Source organism: Protopterus annectens, chromosome 2.part0 (genome assembly GCF_019279795.1).
Source record: "Protopterus annectens isolate FY-2018-M chromosome 2.part0, PAN1.0, whole genome shotgun sequence".
Lineage (NCBI taxonomy): Eukaryota > Metazoa > Chordata > Ceratodontiformes > Protopteridae > Protopterus > Protopterus annectens.
The window spans coordinates 7,533,976-7,554,041 of NC_056728.1; the positions used below are offsets into that span (position 1 = coordinate 7,533,976).

The following is a 20,066-nucleotide window of genomic DNA, read 5'->3' on the forward strand; positions in this document are numbered from 1 at the left end:
GATCGGCTCCAGCCGGAGCCGCTCTAGGCACAGACAAAGAGCCAGCAGCAGAAGGCTTAGTACTCGGAGCCAACGGTTTTGCTGGTTTCGAAGGCCTCCCCGACGCAGACTTAGTCGGGGAGCCCTCGGGCTTTAACAAGACCCTCAATATTAGTTTGTTCCTGCTCTCCTGCAGGACTCTTGGACTGAATGCATGACACACAGAACAAGAGTCCTGCAGGTGCAGGGGTCCCAGGCAGTAAACACAAGAAGTGTGACCGTCTGTCAGAGACATTTTCTGACAGCACGAGTCACACTTCTTAAAGCCTGAGACCTTAGTTTACTTTGGTTCCTTTGACATAACAGTGTCGAGGGAGCACAAAAGGAAAGAGAAACAATAAAAATATTTATTGGGATACTGACACACCCAAACACTCCACAGGATCCCTAAGAATAATTAGGAAAGGGGCAGGCTTAAGGCCTAACCTAAGAGTGGAGGGGGGGGGGTATAAGGGGAAAAGAAAGGGAAGGTATTAACAGGAATAGGATTAAAAGTAGTCGTTAACTACTAAAAAACAACTGGGTGAAAAACTAACCAAAAAGGGTGACTGAAAACTATGTATTCAAAAGACTTACCAGGAGCCGGTAAAAATACGCACCTCGCAAGCGAAAGCGGCAAACGAGATCTGGGGAGTTATCGCCTAGCATCATGGGATATAGGGTTGCCTCGAGCCGGTAAAATAAGCTCTCGAGCTTTAGTAAGTGGCCGAGTCGGAGCCGAGGATCGGCTCCGAACCCATCCAGCAAGAATGAAGGCGAGATTGACAACTTAACATCTGCTATTATGGAGCTTTAAGAAAATCTGGGGAAAAATAATCAGCTTTCAGTAGGAAGTATTATGTACAGGTGACTGGAACTTGATTTGCAAGAGTGAGGATGTATCTTGGGGACCCAGAAGGTAAAATATAACATAAGAGAGTAGATTTCTGAAGAACTTTATGAAATATTTGTCATGGAAGATGTGAATCAAGTAGTAGGAACTCAGAGAATTTACATTTTATTCCACAAGCTACAGTAACTGGGCAATACTAAATTATATTTCACAGGAACACGTGTTTAGTTGAAAGATCATGCACCAACAAAAACTAAGATAAACAGCACTTCCCCAGCTAACTATTAAAAAGCAAGGAACATAAAGAATGGGTAGTGAAAACTATTTGTGAATCACCTGGGAAAATACATAATTACTCAAAAGTAATAGCCATTGAGTAGGGAAAAACAAAAGTGGAGTTTAAAAATAAGATATAAAATAAGTAATAGGAATTACTTAAGACTGAGAAAGGGTAAAGTATTGCAGAATAAGGGGAATCTGATAGAACAAGAAGAGGTGCAATGGCAGGGTGCTACACAGAAAATAAGGGAATAGACAGACAATATACATGAGTTTAGAAAGATTGCTGTTAAGCAACTGTTTTTAATAACTCCAGAGCGAAAAAAAAATCAGCACAATGCATTAGACAACAGAAAGTACAAAGGGTTGTTGCCGAACATTGGGAGCTTACAACAAGAAAAAATAACCAGAGATAAACTCTAGAGGTATTAGAGATATTTTGGAAATGTCATGAAAATTTGTATAAAGCACAGTTGTGGGAAATAAGAAAGGGCACAAATAGAAATATTTACGGAAGACTTAAGTATGCTAAGGTTACAGACAGATGTGGCTCAACAATTTGACAGTTAAGATAGGAGGAGATGAGATAAAATGCTGATGTATAATCAATATGCAGAAAGTCTCCAGGAACAGATAGCTTCCAAATGTCCACAGAAATGCCAAGAGTGAAAAAAAAATGGTAAAGATCCGGAAGCACCAACATCCTGAAAGAAAGCTGTGGTGCCTTAATACCAAAAGATGGTAAAGACCCATCAGATCCAGCTTCATATAGCTCCATTTCAGTTTTAAACCATACAATAATAAGGTTGATATCAGAGGCAAGAATTAAAGTGGAAGGGTTCTTCTCTGATAAGTTGTGTCTGAAAAGAAGAACCAGGCAGGCATGTCCTTTTTCCCTTTGCTATTTACTTAACATTTAAGCAACTGACAAAGAAAATAACGGATTCAGAAATACAAAGATATAATTAGTATGGTAATCAAGAAAAGTTGGCTTTATTTGCAAACAATAATATTTTACATCTGATAGAACCAGAAAAAAAAAACATCTCAGTCTGTGGAACATTTTGAAACGATTTCAATTCTTTTCGGGAAATAAAATTAATGAAGACAAAGCAATGGCTATAGCTGTAAACTATGTACCCACACATGAATTTGTTCAACAATACTCATATTTCTGGAGACATGTTAAATGAAGCAATTAGCAGAGTAAGAATGAAAAGGGCTTCTGATATGGCAGCTAAGATTATATGGGAACAGACTAAACAAAACTTAATACAAAAAAAAAACTGGGAAACAGTTTTGCAGAGTACCTCTCAATGGGCCCGCTGAGACTGAATCATCTTTAGTATCCTATTCTGTAGTTGACAGTACCACAGTCAGTTACCACATTAGGACATTTATCTCTAAGAAATCAACAGTCTTTATACATCAAATTGTAATGAAGTTAAAATATTAATAAATATTACCAATATGGTCAGGCCTAAATCTCACCAGACCTTGGAACTTATGGAAATAGCAATCTTCTTTTTACAGCTGTTTAACAGTAAAAAATGTTGGACTGAAAAAAGGATACTTGTAGTACCATGAAACAATAAAGCAATCACACAAGATTGGTCAACCTTATCTTCTGGAGATAAAACAGAAAGAGGTATGCATGCCTTTATTAAGAGTAATATTATTATAGGTACCACTGCAGAGGTACTTGTGCCTTTATGAGTGATATCACTGACGATACAGAGAAAATACTGGTGAGTTATGTCACACATAAAATGTAGAAGCATCTGCACCTTTATAACAAGAGAGTTCACTGATGAATGACATTGTACAGGCACCTGTACCTTTATAAGTGATGCCGCTGATAACATCACAGAGGCATCTGGGCCTCTATAAGATGATTCAAGAGGAGCACCAAAACTTGTACAAAAACTCTTCTGCTTTTAAAATACATGAGATTATTTGTTGACACTGTAAAGCTACTTGTGTTTCTATATTATTAGAAGTATGTGCCCATGGCAATTTCAGAGGTAACTGGCGGTTGGTGCAGAGGATTAAGGTAGTGATCTGTTGTTCCTGTGATACAGGGGTTGATTCCCTCAATCCTCATTCGTCTACTGTGTGACCTTGACCAAGTCACTTAACCTGACATTGCTCCCCAGTCAACCCTGTAAAGATACAGTGTGCCTACTTGTTAACAAATGGGCATTGTTGTTATGTTATTAATGATACTGCAAAAGCAGGTAGCTGTTCTTACAATATAATAAGCACTCTCAACGATGAAACTGAGAAGGCACCCGCGCTTTTGTAATATCTCTGTTGTCATCAATAGCACTGGCTTTTACGCTATGGGGGGAGGGGGGTTATCACAGTAGAGATACCTGTGCATTTACAACATGAGCAGTGTCACTAACGTCAATGAATATGCACCCATGTTTTTACCACAGTGATATCAGTGATAACTCTAAAAAGCCTCTTGTGGCATTATAGCGTCAATGTCACCGAAAAAGCATTCACATCCTTATAATATGAGTGATGTCATTGATGACTCTGCAGAGTGAAGTCACTGCTCATTAAGCAGAAACATCCTTCATATTATGAGCATTAGCAAGACTTAAAGACACCCATGGCTTTATAATAGTATTACTGATGAGCCTACTTGAGACTCCCGTGTCTATATGACAAGAGTAATGTCACTGTGCAGGCATCTATATCTATAATGTAGTGGATGTCACCTAGAACACTTTTGTTATTTATAACACTGTAAACACTCCCATGCCTTTATGACAGGTGGCACTGAACATAATGTGCATACAGGCACAGGTGCATTTAACATATAGCTGATGTGACTGACTATAATGTAGAACCACCTCTATATTTACACTATGAGTGAGGCCACTTACACAGTACAGATGAATTAGTGTCTTTGAGTGATGTCTGTTGTACAGGTTACTGCTCCTTTATGAGTTATGTCACTGATGACTTTAAACAGATAGACACATTTTGTCCCATTTCAGTGATGTCAAAGATGGCACTGCAGAGACACATTTTCCTGTATGACTGATGTCACTGTACAGATGTATTTTCCTGTACAAGTGATGTCACTGATGGCAATGCAGAGACATTTTCCTATATGACTGATGTCATTGATAACACTGAAGAGACACCTTTTCCTACATCAGTGATGTCACCGATGACAATGTAGAGATTCCTGAGTCTTTATGAGGGATGCCACTTATATTTACATATGCATTTCCCTTTATGGCTAAAGTCACTGAATGATAGCTGTAGAAAACCTCTGCTGAAACACAAAGAAACTACAAAGTGGAAAAACTTTATCTACATGTTTCCTTAATTTCCATTCAACAACAATAAATAAAAGATAAAAAAAACAACAAAAGCATATTTCTTCCACTTAGCAAAATGAACCCAATAAGAAAAAAAAAAAAAAAAAAAAAAAAAAGAAGAAAATTAATTTGTTCTACTCACCGATCAACAGGGGCTTGCCTGCCAACCATGGTTCTAAGAAGCAAGTTATATGTGCAGTTAAAAATCAATCAACAAATTTAATCTAAAAAGGAAAGAAAAGAAAAAATGTTAAAATAAATGCATTGTAAGTTAAGCAGAAGTACATTTGGTTCCATTTTGAAAATTGTTTACCCTGGGAAGCACAAACTGAACCCCTGGAAGTTAGCTTCTTATAAACCACTTCAAAATAGTTTATGAAAATTTCATACAGTCACTATTAACTGACTATTAAAAATAAGGCATGTGTACATTTAAACCTGCAAATATGATCCCACAAAATATAGCAATGTAAGAAATAATCATAAGAAATTATTTTACAAGAAGATTTTAAAGGCATCAGGCACTCCTGCAAGAATCATCAGTTGAAGAAAGACATTAACTGCTATTTTTATTCAAACACTCACATAACCACTGATCTGCTCATTCACACAAAGGCACTCATTTACTCACTGTCTTACACTATATGCAACTCACATCTTTACTCATTAACTCTCATAATCACCCTCTCAGTTTCACTTACTGTCTTTATAAACAAAGAAAGTTGCTACTGTGGCATCTCCTCTCTGGGCCAGTTATCAAGGAGCTTGAATCCTCACCACTGACACCAGAGAATGACGTTCATTTGGAACAAAAATAGCTACACACAGTATTTCCAGATGCAGCTCTCTGCATCAAGCACAATTTCCATTAAGAGCACACTGGGAACACATTCAGTCTGGGGTTTGGGGTTCTCTCTCTCTCTCCAAGTCCTCAATAAGACTTCCCACTGGCACAGCTGCAGAGTTGAGTCCTCAGCCGAGTATCCAAGCCAAGCCCTCTACCACTCTGTCTGTGAGACCAGTGCTCTGTGTCCCTGTTGCAAGCAACTGAGACACGCACATTCTTTGAGATTTGATTTACACACACTTCCTTCCAGATTATAAAGCAATTACTGCCACCAGACACTCCAAAGCCAGCTACTCTACGGCTCTTAAAAGGGCATGCAATTATACCAAATGAAATTAATATTAATACAAATGGTAGTGTATTGACCAGTGTAGTAAGGCTTTCAGGAGTGGCCACACAATCACCAAATAGATACAAGTACTCTCAAAGGTTAAAATATTCACTAAAGGACCAGCCACAATGAAAAGTTTAAATACATTTAATAATAAAAGAATGTGAAAATACTATTTACAGTAAACACCAGACTTTCATGTACAGGAAATATTAAAAATAACACAGGTGGACAGGTTCACAGTTACAGAAAAAAAATGATACTTAACTAATCTCACTATGTTTTCCTGACTGATTTACAGAATTATTATTCCCTGGTGACTTACTAGAGCAAGGCAAGATAAAGTAGGTGAGAAATCCTTATTTGCCAGGTTACAGGAACAGGGTGGTCTGAGACTTCAGTCTCACCCAGTATCAAACATTATTTTTAGTGCTGGATTACAGAATGACATCACATACACCTGGTCATCTGACTTCTGGTTCCCATGCTACCCCCTTTCCTAGCAACTGATCCAGACTATCTCACATATGTGTAATAAAACATACACATACAGCTTTGCTAAGATCTGTTGCAGGTTCTGGAAGTCATAAAACAATAAAACACTTCCATACTTCCTACAGGAGCTAACTAATAAACCATTCTCTGGCACAGACATTTCGTCTCTGGCTGCAATCAGAACTGTAAGATAAAATCTTTATGGCCAAAATAAATTAATTTAATTTCTTACTATTTTTCAAAGTTAACTGGACTAAAATTAACCTCTTCTCTTCCAGTATCCTCTGTTAACAAATATACATTTTCTTAGTTACCACAGTACAGTCTGATATAAATGTATATTTCTTTTCTGTCCATCAGGACACACTGTTGACATATTTTTAATACAAGCAATTTTACAAATACATTTTCAACACAAGAATCTGTACAAATCAGTCTGATGTACAAATGACATACAATTCTTTACAGAATTCCATCTAGCTATCTTGGCATGTTACACATCCACTGCCCTACTTCTCCTGGCATAACTGGCAATATCTCACACTGTCACAGCTACAATAACAAGTTTTGCATTAGCATGCATTTTCTGAAGACTATGAAGTCTAAAGCTCAAATGTCTTCATTATTTAGTGACTTTGAACCACACTGATTTGCCAATAAAGCACAAATTTCATGAGGGACCGACCAAAAATATGAGTCAAAAATCTAAACAGTTGAGAGATATGTGTTTAAGCAACTTGAATTACAACAGCAAGTAATCTCTTCAAGATTAAAAGTGGATTTTAAACACAGAATACCAAAAATGTAAACTAGTAGAAAATTTTAAATTTTGCTAAGTGAACTGGTCTAAAATTGCATATTCTCTAAATTCCTGTGTTTTTATCAGTATAGTACCAATTTTAGAACTTTATTTGATTTTTCAGGAAAAACAGGTTTGAATATGACTTCACTAAAACAAAGCATTGTCCAAATTCATTTATAATAGGTTGTCTGACAAAACTGCAGGGTAAGGAAAAAAGCATCCACTATTGGTGGATGAATCCCAACCCACCAAGGATAGGAATGCCCGAACTGTACCCTCCAAAAGGTTTACATATACCAACTCCATGGTCACACCAATTCAAAGGGGGAAATTAGCCCCAGAAAGGACATCGCTTGCACAACTCGTCAACAGTGATATCCTATGGAAGAACTTCAATCCTTGGCGGGTTGAACTTCAGGCAAAGGAAGCTCGTGAGTTCAGTCTTTGCCCATCTGTAGGCTACCCAAGAAAAAGTCCACTAATCACTAAAAGAAATAAACAAGGCAATACATGTTTGTGAAATAAATGGCTTTCCTACAAATCATTGAATGCACAAGGAATGATATTCCATCTATCTGCCAGTAGTGATCTCCATAATCTTTGTGTTCCATAGAAAATCACCGCCTGTGCAGTAACTGTGCACCAGCAGTGATTAATTTGTTTTCACATATTTTATTCCTTTGTGTTGGTGTGACTACAGAGTTGTTGGTATATTTAACTGCAGGGATGCAGGAGGTGTTATCCCCCCTACAAAAATACTGCTTACATTTAATTTTATTTTCCACTGATTTGAATTTATAATGTGTTTTGCTTAGCAAACTAGTTCCTCACTAAAGTGCAAGTCAACAAGTCACATGCAAACCCCCAGATACCTGTTACTGCTTTTCTTCAGGTGGTTCAGGTGGAATTCCTTCAGCATTAGTAGTATAAAGGAAAAAATATGAAAAAGGAAATAATCACTGTTTCCAAGGAAATATTTGCCTGTGTGATTTCTATGCGTGCTGGCAATGATTCACTTCTTTAGGGAGATTTCTCACGTCTTTGAGTAGGTGTGACTGTAAAATGTCCAAAATTGACCAGGCAAACTCCGTACTACTGTATCTGTTATACTTTATTTGTCTCAGAACAAATTCTTGCCAAACAGTTAATTCTTTCAGAGCTATTTCAATTCTTATTATAACACAGCTAGACAGATGATGATACTGATGCACTCTCAGTAAAAATGTCAGTGAATGAAAAACAAGCATTGTGTACTTTACATACTTTAAACACTGTTATTTTTGATATATGGAAAGTCCCTGTGATGCAACTGTCTCTTTCCAAAGTGCTGATATGCAAAAATCCATATTATTTTTGAGAAGCAACAATCCATGTGTTACAAACGTCATAGCTGAAGTGTTATTTTTGATATGGAAAGTTTTCCTGTAATGCAGCTGTCTCTTTCTGTTGCTAATATGCAAAAGTTCATGTTATTTTAGATGAAGCAGTCTCAATACTTGGGTTGGGAGGGTGGCATAATGATTAAGGTATTTGCCTTACAAACACAAGGTGCTGGGTTTGAGTCTCACAAGGGATAACTGGCTAGGCTTGCAAGGGCAGTTTGCCTAGTACTAATCTATGAACCTATGTAATGTAAAAACAATGATACTTCCTTATTTTATAACAGGACGCCATAAGCCCACAGCTATGTCATTAATATCTATGCTAGATATTTCTAATATATCAACAGCTAACTGTTCTTGCAAAGCAAGCTATATTATTTTGAAAACTTGCTGTTCAGCCTTGCATATTTTTCTTTTCTGCACACACAGTATTTTTGGGAAAAGCATCTTAATTTACACAATATCTATCAGTGACTATGGAGTTGCTCTGTAAAAAAAGCTTAAAGTATGTTTTCACCCGTCTGTGTTTTGGGCATTTCAGCTTGCCAGTATTCTGAAAGTCGGTGTTTCATACATAGAATAAGAAGTAATGTACTCACCATAACGTTCCATCTGAGTAGGTAAACTTCATTTGTCAGCAACCTATGGGTCTTCGGATCCATATCGGATCCGAGCCGGCAGTTTCCAACAGCATAGATCCGAGCTCCAAGCTCCTCCCCTACCCATAATCTCCTGCCAACCCTACCTGACCTCAGATCGAGTTTGCCCACAGCTAGATAAGCATACAAAAATCACCCGCAAAACTAGCTACATACCCTTGCCATAAGGAAGGTAACATCTCGAACATCCGAAGGTCAGGGGGACGGAGGGGGCGGTTGCTGACAAATGAAGTTTACCTACTCAGATGGAACGTTATGGTGAGTACATAACTTCTTAATCTGAAGTAGTTAACTTCATTTGTGCATCAACCTATGGGACAGAGTCCCCAGCTACCTAAATCTTGGGCGGTCCTCAAGGAAGGATGTTCCGGAGCACTGCAGAGCCAAAGGATGCTCTCCCTCTGGAGACAATATCCAGCTTGTAGTGATTAATGAAGGTATGAGATGAAGCCCATGTTGCTGCTGAGCAGATATTATCCAACGAGAGTCTAGAACGAAAGGCCGCCGAGGTAGAGACACATCGGGTAGAGTGGGCATGAACTCCTAGAGGTGCGGGCCGACCAGTACTTTCATATGCCAACAGAATACACTGAGAAATCCATCTGGACAGTGTGACTTTGGAAACAGCCTTTCCTAAGTTAAATTTGGCAAAGGAAATGAACAGCTGATCTGATTGCTTGTGACCAGTAAAGTTTTTATGCTAAAGGAAGTACAAATGCATAGTCTTTTCACTTAGCTGATTATCCTCTGAGCATATTTCAAAAACTTTGACTTACTGAAGTCAGACAATTGCTTGCAAGAGTTCAACCTAATATATAGACTTGTTGCATAACTTGCTCAGAAATAAACATGCACATTTAAGAACTATATAGCTATGGAGGCAGCATTTGAAAATGATTTATACATTTGCAGGCATAACATTCATAAAACACACATTTTCTAAATGTGGGGTGCTCTGGTGCAGCAATATAAGCCCGTGAGTACAACATTAATTTTCTAGCTCAATTTCTGGTAGATCACTTACTTGCTCTCCAGTGAATTAGGAGTGTACAATAACTAAAACAAAAACATTTTGATTATTTTTGTAATACAAACTTGAGTTCAGGTGAGTAGTTTACAATGTGCTAGACGTTAACAGACAACCCTGTAATCAGTTTCAGACTGTATGACCAGCAAAAGAAACATTGCATTTAAAGTTTGTTTTTACCAGGCTGTGGAGTGGTGATTCCTCACTGGGACAAAGCAGAAATTCCCTAAGCCTCCAACAGCAGAATAAGTTATTTCTTAAGTTAATTTCACTGAATTGCACTTCTTAACGCTTATAATTGTGCTATACAGCTAATCTACTACATTTTGCACTGTTATAAAGCTTTTTTTTTACTGTTTCATTGCATTTATGTACTGTTTTAACTATATCATATTGCTAGATAGTGTTTCGTTACTGTAATTGCATTTTACTGAATTACTTAACTGTAAACTGCTTTTTCATACTGAGAGTTGTATTTTCTGTTTGTGAGTGCTCTATCTGTGATTTTCTGTGCATTTTTGTGAGGTTTCTGTGTTCTAGTCAGGTAGCATAGTCTGGATGGAGGCCTGCTGTTATCCAGGCCTGGTTGTTTTGTTTGTTGAGTTTCTGGTTTTCTGGCGACCATCTTCTGTTGATAGTGTCTTGTCTTCTCTGTAAGTGACAGTAACAGGGTTGCTTGACCTTCTCTAGCACGAGTGACTGGTTGAATGAGAAGGGGCTAGCAGGACTGGGTAGTAATGTGAACTTTTAGATTCTTCCATCTTTTTTAGTATTTCAACCCTGTGTCTGCAGGGGGCTGTACTTCCTTTTACCAGGCTGTGAAGTGGTGATTCATCAGTGGGAAAAAGCAGAAATTCCTTAAGACTCCAAGAGCAGAATAAGTTATTTATTACATTTATTTCATTGAATTACACTTCTTAATGCTTATAATTGTGCTATACAGCTAATCTACTACATTTTGCACTGTTATAAAGCTTTTTTTACTCTTTCACTGCATTTGTGTACTGTTTTAATTGTATTTTTCATTGCTAGATAGTGTTTAATTACTGTAATTGCATTTTTACTGAATTACTTAACTGTAAACTGAGTTTTTATACTGAGAGTTGTACTTTGTGAGTAGCTAGTAGCTGTAGTATAGTTCCCCACTCTCCCTCCCTGTTGTCTTGTTCTTATACTTGGTGGCTTTGCAGTTGCCCGCCCCTACTGTAAACTTTATCTGGGCCACTCCTCCCAGTCTAGTGTCATCAGCTCATTCTACCTAATACAGAGAGAACATCTGAGAAGGCCAACCCACGTAGTTTCTTAACCTTGAATTATATTATGTTCCTCCTTTCTCCCTTTCCACTTTATAAAAAAAAAAACACTTTGCTAGAATCTACCATTGCTAGAATCTACTTGCGTTCTGACTGAGTGCTTCTCAAACAATCTGGAAATATAGGTAAGCCTAGCCAAACAGTACCCTGGCTTTTGCCACCCAAAAAAAATATTTTCCTGTGCCCCTGTCAAGCAGAGCCACAGAAGTGATCTCTGGGGTGAATTTCCTATCTCCCATCCAGTCATCAAGATTTTTCTTGAAGAGTGCTAATGAGGAGCTTTGTTTGATATAGATAGGTAGTTTGTTCCAGAGTACGGGAAGTCTCTGAGAAAGGAATCTATCCCTCCAGCATGTTCTGTTTATTTTGGTGACAAGGTTTAGGTCCCTAGAGCGTGTAGCCTGGAGGGATTGGGATTTCTTTACGTGGAGCATGTCCAACATCTCTGGGTTTGACATAGCTTTGTATGTTAGGCAGAGATCGCCTCTGAGTAGGCGATATGCGACAGAGTAAAGCTACAGTTTTTTGAGACGGTCTGCGTAGGGCATCTGTTTGAGGCCGGTAATCCTCTTTGTGAGGAATTTCTGTGGCCTTTCCAGTTGTTGTAGATGTCTTGTGAGGTACATACCAAAAGGGGCGTTGTACTCCATAATGGGTCTAATGAATGATAAGTAGAGGGGAAACAATGACCTCTTTTTCCCTGGATGAGAAACCTTTTGTGATGAGGTGTGCCACGTAGAAGGATTTCCTGACTACTGTGGTGATGTGATTATCAAAGGAGAGACTCCTGTCCACCTGTGTCCCAAGGTCTCTTATCACACTTTCGGTGTTAAGTAGACTACCGCCTATGTGGTAGTTCATGGGGACAAAGTTTTTGCCAAAAGGGATGACAATGCACTTTTTGGCATTGAGCTTGACGCCATGGCTTTGACACCAGGCATCCGTCTCAGTGAGGCCCTTTTGTAGGATGTCCACATCGTTAGATTTGATTATGGCTCCTAGTTTTCAGTCATCTGCGAACTTTCTTAGCCAAAGACCTTCTGTGTTAGCCTGTACTTCAGAGAAGTAGATACCAAACAGGAGAGGACCTAGGACTGAACCCTGTGGTACTCCACTTGTCACTGGTCTGAAGTTGGATTTAGAGTCTGCTACTTTCACAGTGTGGGTTCTGTCAGTGAGCCAGTTGGCAACCCATCTTGTGACATAGGGATTTATACTTAGTTTAGTGAGTTTGTCTATAATTCCAGAGTGAGGGATGGCGTCAAAAGCCTTGGCGAGATCTAGATAGGCTGTGTGTACCACCTTACCCTCATCTACAGCTTTGGTGACCGCTTCAATGAAGTCTATCAGGTTTAGGAGACATGATCTGCCTTTTACAAACTCGAACTGGGTAGGCTCCAGAATTTGGAGATTACCAATGTCATTGTTTATAAGGTCCATGATGATACACTCCATAACCTTGCAGACCAGGCTCGTCAGGCTTATGGGGTGGTAGTTCCCGGGGTACGTGGTGGCTCCCCCTTTGTGGAGTGGGATAACTGTTGCTGTGCGCCATTCAGTGGGCACAAAGTCTGAGGTGAGGCTATGATTAAACATGGTACTTAGGTGGGGTGCCAGTTCATTCTGTAGTTCATGTAGAACGCAGCCTGGGATGTTGTCAGGTCCCATGGATGCTGCGTTCTTGGCTTTGGAGAGTGTGTTTTTTACCTGTGCAGCTGTGATTACAGGTACTTTGCATTCTTCCGGTATAGAGATGGGCCCTTTAGGGGAGGAGAGAGGGGTAAAGTTAGCACTAAACCTATCTGCCAGGATGTTGGCAATATCAGTTGGTTCTGTATATTTAGTGCCATTGTGCTGTAACTCAGAGCAGATCTGAGTGTTGCCATTGAGATTCTTGTCATAGCTATAGAATGCTTTGTGGTTGTCTTTAGAATCAGTGGCGATTTTGTTTTCGTAACTAGCTTTGGAGGATTTTATTAGGGATCTCAGCTTCTTACTGAGGCTGACCACGGAGTTCCTCCAATCATGGGATTTTACTCTTTTTTGCAACAGTTTCTTTCTTCTGTTGTAGAGTTTGTTTATAGCAGAGGACCACCAGACTGGCTTCCTTTTTTTTGGAGGATAGCATCTTGGTTCTGTTAGGGATTGCACGATCCAGGCACTCGTGTAAGTGCTTATAAAGTTCAACTATATAGGATTCAGCAGTTGTATCTCTATTGTCAGCCAGCATGGGTGTCGTGAAGTTTGCCACGTCTGTCTTAAGAAGCGTGAAGTTGGCTTTGGAGAAATTTTTTAAGGTGGTTTCCCTAATGGGGGGTGGGGCTGGGATGTGGATGTCTAGGGTGATTTGCTTGTGGTCGGATCTGACCAATGAGGAATTGACCTCTGGTGTGGAACACCGGTTGCCCATGCTGCTAATGACCAGGTCCGATAAGTATATTTTTGACACTTTTTAAATATTCAGAGTTCTGCACTGTCTTAATTTTTGCTTGACTGAACTATTTATATATTTGCTGGCATTATTTTCTGATACTCTAAGTGCCTCCATTTTGATTTTTTCCTAATTTTCTGCTTTCTGCACGTTTTTTACTCATTTTTAATTGCATTTATTTAAACTGTGTTTGCTTTAATATTGCTACACACTCAAGTGTGCTAACTTGCACTGCATTTGAATTGTTTGACTGCTGTTTTCGCTACTTTTCTGTAAAAAAAGGTTCTAAGCTTGTTTAGTCCAGATACGGATTTGTTCTATCCAGGACTGTTTGTAAGCTTCTGAGCCCCCTCCCCAAGCCTTTCTGTGTTGGATGGAAGCCTTCTAGCTAGGGTTGCCACCTTTTCAAATGGCCAAAGCGGGACATTTTCGGTACAAACATCAGATTTTACAGGCCGACACATACCCACGATCAGTACAAAGGATAGAACTTAACTGTTTTGCCTAAATAAAAGCTTATTCTTGTTGCATTTCAGTTTCTTATTCTGTTTCTTATAACATTTAAGTATTTTACATACAGAATAACTGTTTTATGCAACTATTACATAAAATATAGGAAATAATTTTGTCCTAAAATCTCAGGACATTTGCCATTTTTTAAATTTTTTGTCAGGACACAACTGCCCAAAGAGTCAGGACACAACTGCCCAAAGAGGGACTGTCCCTCGCAAAGTGGGACAGGTGGTAACTCTACTTCTAGCTTATCAGTGGGAGTGGTAAGCACTAGGTAGCCTATCTACCACAAGAGGAGTGGTTTCTGGCCCAGACATTGTAGTTTAGTGGCCGTTTGGGCAGTTTTTCCATCCCCATCAAATTTCTGGTTTAAAAGCCCACATTTGTGCTTGTTTCCTGCCTTTCCTGTAACTAGTCTAGTCCTGATACAGATTTGCCATATCCAGGACTGCTTTGAGCTTCTGAGCCCCCCAAGCCTTTCTGTGTTGAAGAGAAGCCCTATAGCTTATCAGTAGGAGTGGTAAGCACTAGGTAGCCTATCTACCACAAGAGGAGTGGCTTCTGGCCCAGAAATTGTAGTTTATTGAATATTTGGGCAGTTTTTCCATCCCTTTCAACTTTTTGGTTTAAAAGCCGGTGTTTGCATGCGTTTGTGCTTGTTTAAGCTCTGCGCAGCCGCGCCAAGATGAGGTAAACTATTACTGGTGCCAGAAAGTCTGCTCTTCAGTTTTTCCCTTAGATCTTGCTAGTTCTTTCTCTCTTGCACTTCAGATAGTTTAATCACTTTGCACTTCAACGGGTTTTTGTAGCAATTGTTATAGCACACCTAAGAGCCATCAGCACTAGTCGTTCTTCTCGGAAATAGTTCCAGTACTTAGTAGTTATGACCACTCTCCTGGCATGATTAAAGGGTAGTTCCCTGTGACTTCTCCTATTAACCTGGTGCACTTGGGCATTCTGAGGCAATGTAGGAACTGTCTCATGTACACAGACAGCCCTATCCTCTTACCTCCCAGCACTCAGACTTGTGAGAGATGCACTTATATCACCAAACTGGAAGCAATGCACTCTCCAGATAAGACCGGACTAACTGGTCAAGAAGAGGTCAACACCTGCACCATACCACATGGAACACATGGCCCTCCAGAACACCCAATATCACAGCTCTCACATAAAAACACAAACCACACACCCACCTTCGCTGAGGCACTCAATAGAAATGTACCCAAATAGCAGAGACCTCCAAGACAGAAAAGTACGAGACCACTACAACACAGCACAAACCATAGGAGACATAACTCACCTTCACAGTGAGCCCCTCAACCTAAGCCCCTAAGGCTAAACACCTGGCCCAATGCACTAATCATAGGTGAATCAATAGTGAGGCACACAGATGTCCCACTCACTAGGTTGAATAAGGAGACGGTAACAGTCAGCTGTCTATCAGGTGCCAGAATCTGACACATAACACACGCACTCAGGTCACTCCACAACAAGTACAAGTATGACTCTGTCATTGTCCATGTGGGTGTGAGTGACCTGAGAATCACCTCCCTGGACTACATGAAAAGGGACATGGTGGAGCTCTCGGATTATGTGGCTCAAGCAGGTATGACACTACCCCTAAACAGTATCCTACCGTCACCTAGAATTATACCGCAGTACAAACAAAAAATGACCGACTTCAACAATTAGCTAAGTTTCTGGTGTCATTCTAAGGGGATCCGGTATCTGCTTGGGATGACATGATTGACAGGCTTCAATGCTTTGCCAGAGATGGCCCGCATCTGTCACCCTGAGTTTCCGGGTACTGGCTAAGGCTCTTGCCACCCCATAGTGCCTTTTTTAGGCGTTGCTCCAAAGACCAAATTACCACCATAACAGCTATAAATAAATGCACTCTGAGGGTCATGCTGCTCAACACAAGAGGCACTAGCTGAAGCACTCCTCAAAATGGAGAACATTGAAATTTGTGCTGTAACGGAGACCTGGTTTAAAGCAACAGAAAGCACCCCTGCGCTACCAGGCTATAACTTATTCCACACCTTTTGGCCCCGAAACATGGACTGAAGCTCCAAAGGCGGTGGTGTCTCCATATTCATAAAGAATATGCACATCTCCAGACTAGTAGCCGAGCATAATGCATCTGAGATACTTCGGGTACAACTAACATTGGGTAAGACTGCAATCCAGGTCATAGCCTGCTATAGGTCCCCAATCATATCCCTAGACTCTCACTCCGCATTCCTAAGCACCCTGGAATCTATTAAGGTCCAACCCAACACTCTCATACTAGGAAACTTCAACTACCCCTCCATCAACTGGGAAAACTACTCAAGCAATAATGCAGTGGCCCAACACTTTCCGAACTTCATCAATTCCAATGCCCTGGACAAGCTCATTCTTACCCCCACTAGAGGAAGCAACATCCTTGACCTGGTTATTACTAACATGGGCAAACGCTGCTTTACACAAATGGTCAGTTCCTCCCTGGTTAGATCAGACCACAAATTAATCACCATGGAAATCCACATCTGAGCCACCCCCGCAAAGACATCCACCATGAAAAACTTCTCCAAAGCTGACTTTGGACTCCTAAAAACAGAGGTGGCTAACTACATCGCACCCATGCCAATGGAAAATAGATGCATGACTGCTGAATCATACACCAATGCACTGTACGAACACGTACATAAATGCATGGAACTAGTCATATCCAACAGAACCAAGACGCTCTACTCCAAAAAAGGAAGCCAGTCTGGTGGTCCCCTACCATTAATAAACTCTACAACAGAAGGAAGAAACTGCTGGGAAAAAAAGGTGAAGTCCCAAGAAGGGAAAAAGTCTCTTATTAGCCTCAACAAAAAGTTGAGATCCCTCATCAAAACCTCCAAAGCCAGCTATGAAAGCAGAATTGCGGCAAACACTAAAAACAACCACAAAGTCTTCTTTAGTTATAGCAAGAATCTCCATGGTAATACCCAGATTTGCTCTGAATTACTGCACAATGGTACCTCCTATACTGAGCCAACAGATATTGCCAACATACTGGCCAACAGATTCAATGCCAACCTTACCCCTCTCTCTATCCCTAAAAGACCAATCTCAATACCGGAAGAATGCCAGGCACCTTGCATTACTGAAGCACAGGTTAAAGCTGCATTGTCTAAGGCCAAGAATACAGCTTCCATGGCACCCAACAATATCTCTAGCTGTGTTCTACATGAATTACAAAGTGAACTGGCACCACGTCTGTGTGCTCTGTTCACTCACAGCCTCCTTTGTCCCTACTGAATGGTGCACTGCTACAGTCATCCCTCTCCATAAAGGAGGAGCGACTATAGACCATGGAAATGATCGCCCCATTAGCCTGACGAGTCTGATATGTAAGGCTATAGAGCGCAACATCATGGACCTAATCAACAAGGATATAGGGAATTCCGAATTCTAGATCCCGCGCCATTTGATTTTATGAAAGGTAGATCATGACTACTCAACCTGGTTGACTTCTTTGAGTCAGTCACCAGAGCAGTGGATGAAGGTAAGGCAGTTCATACAGCCTACCTTGATCTGGCCAAGGCCACTGATAGCATTCCTCACTCAAGAATTATTGATGAACGCACCAAACTAGGTTTCAACTCTTATATCGTTAGGTGGGTTGCAAATTGGCTCACAGATACACCACACAGTGTGAAAGTTGCAGACTCCAAGTTAGACTGCCGACCAGTCACGAGTGGAGTCCCACGTTGATCGGTCCTGGGTCCTCTCCTGTTTGGCATCTACTTCTCAGAAGTCCAGGCCAACATGGAGGGACTCTGTCTGACCAAATTCACATACAACGGCACGCTGGGAGCCATTATTAACTCCTCAAGTGATGCAGAAAGGCCTCACTGAGACCAAAGACTGGTGTTGAAACCATGTCATTAAGCTTAATGCCAAAAAATGCATCATCCCCTTTGAGAAAAACTCGTTCCCACTAATTACCACATCGATGGGAGCCCACTGAACACTGAAGGCGTTATAAGAGATCTGGGGACACAGGTTGACAGCAATCTTTCCTTCGACCACCACACTGCCACTGTGGTCAGAAAGTCCTTCTGTGTGGCACATCTCATTACCAAAGGTTTTGCATTCAGGAAGAAAGAGATCATCATTTCTTTCTACTCTTCCCTTATTAGACCAATCATAAGAGTATAATGCCCCATTTGGCATGGACGTCAGTAGACACCTGCAACAGCTGGACAGGCCAAAAAAGTACCTCACGAAGAGGATCCTAGGCCTTAAACACATGTCCTACACGGACAGACTCAAAAAACTCCAGCTATTCTCTGCCTCAAATCATCTACTAAGAGGCGATCTCTGCTTGACTTACAAAGCCATGTCTGACCCAGCTCTGTTAGAAATGCTACATCTAAAGAAATACCAATCCCTCCGCAGCACACGCTCCAGAGACCTCAACCTCATTACCACAATTAACAGAACATGCTGGAGGGACAGGTTCATAACCCAGAGACTGCCCATGCTATGGAACAGACTTCCCATACATGTCAAGCAGAGCACCTCACTAGCCCTCTTAAAGAGAAATCTTGAAAAGTGGATGGGAAATAGAAAGTTCACCCTGGGGATGACTCCAGTGGCTCTACTTGATAGTGGCACTGGGAACTAACGATGGGCGGCACAATGCCAGGGCACTTCTATGGGCTAGGCTTGTAAAGGCCCCAGGGCCATTAACCTAGTACACACCTATGAACCTATGATTATGGATTGTTGATGTTAAACAAGAGGCGGGTTACTCAATATTGCTCATATGCTCTTAAATGGAGAAAAGGGGTTGACCTTTGGGAAAGGACATTGATGCAACTCATGCAAGTCAGTGTATGACACATTATGGCTAACATTCCTCGTGTGCATTCAATCAATACTATACTATTGCTAAAATACGGTACTTATCACAGTATGCAGCGTTATTTTCAAATCATGGATTAATGCATTTAAGCTTATTACGATGGAATCACTTTATTTGGCTTAATTATGGTTCATAGGTAGGTACTACGCTACTGGCCCTAGGGCCTATATAAGCCTAGCAAAAAGGTACCCTGGCTTTCGCCACCCAATAAAATTATTTTCTTGTGCCACTGTCAAGCCGAGCTACAGAAGTGATCCCCGGGGTGAATTTCCTAGCTCCCATCCAATCATCAAGATTTTTCCTGAGGAGTGCTAATGAGGAGCTTTGTTTGATATGAATAGGTAGTTTGTTCCAGAGTATGGGAAGTCTCTGGGACTGGAATCTATCCCTCCAGCATGTTCTGTTTATTGGGGTGACAAGGTTTAGGTCCCTAGAGTGTGTAGCTCGGAGGGATTGGGATTTCTTTAAGTGGAGCATGTCCAAAAGCTCTGGGTTTGACATAGCTTTGTGTGTTAGGCAGAGATCGCCTCTGAGGAGGCGATATGCACTGAGTAAAGCTGCAGTTTTTTGAGACGGTCTGCGTAGGGCATCTGTTTGAGGCCGGTAATCCTCTTTGTGAAGTATTTCTGTGGCCTTTCCAGTTGTTGTAGATGTCTTGTGAGGTACATACCAAAAGGGGCATTGTACTCTATAATGGGTTTAATGTGTGACGAGTAGAGGGGAACAATGACCTCTTTTTTCCTGGATGGGAAACCTTTTGTGATGAGGTGTGCCACGTAGAAGGATTTCCTGACTACTGTGGCGATGTGATTATCAAAGGAGAGACTACTGTCCACCTGTGTCCCAAGGTCTCATCACACTTTCGGTGT

General features: G+C 40.7%; 1 protein-coding gene across 2 annotated transcripts in view; it reads right to left on the bottom strand.

The window, feature by feature from the left end:
* Positions 1-20,066, bottom strand: part of SLC29A2 (solute carrier family 29 member 2) — a 459,931-nt gene that overhangs the window by 393,381 nt on the left and 46,484 nt on the right. For both annotated transcript variants that reach the window (XM_044060481.1, XM_044060479.1), the window contains exon 2: positions 4,634-4,715. In XM_044060481.1, the coding sequence (XP_043916416.1) occupies positions 4,634-4,662 (29 nt within the window). In that variant the 5' untranslated portion in view covers positions 4,663-4,715. The remainder of the gene's footprint in view (positions 1-4,633; positions 4,716-20,066) is intronic.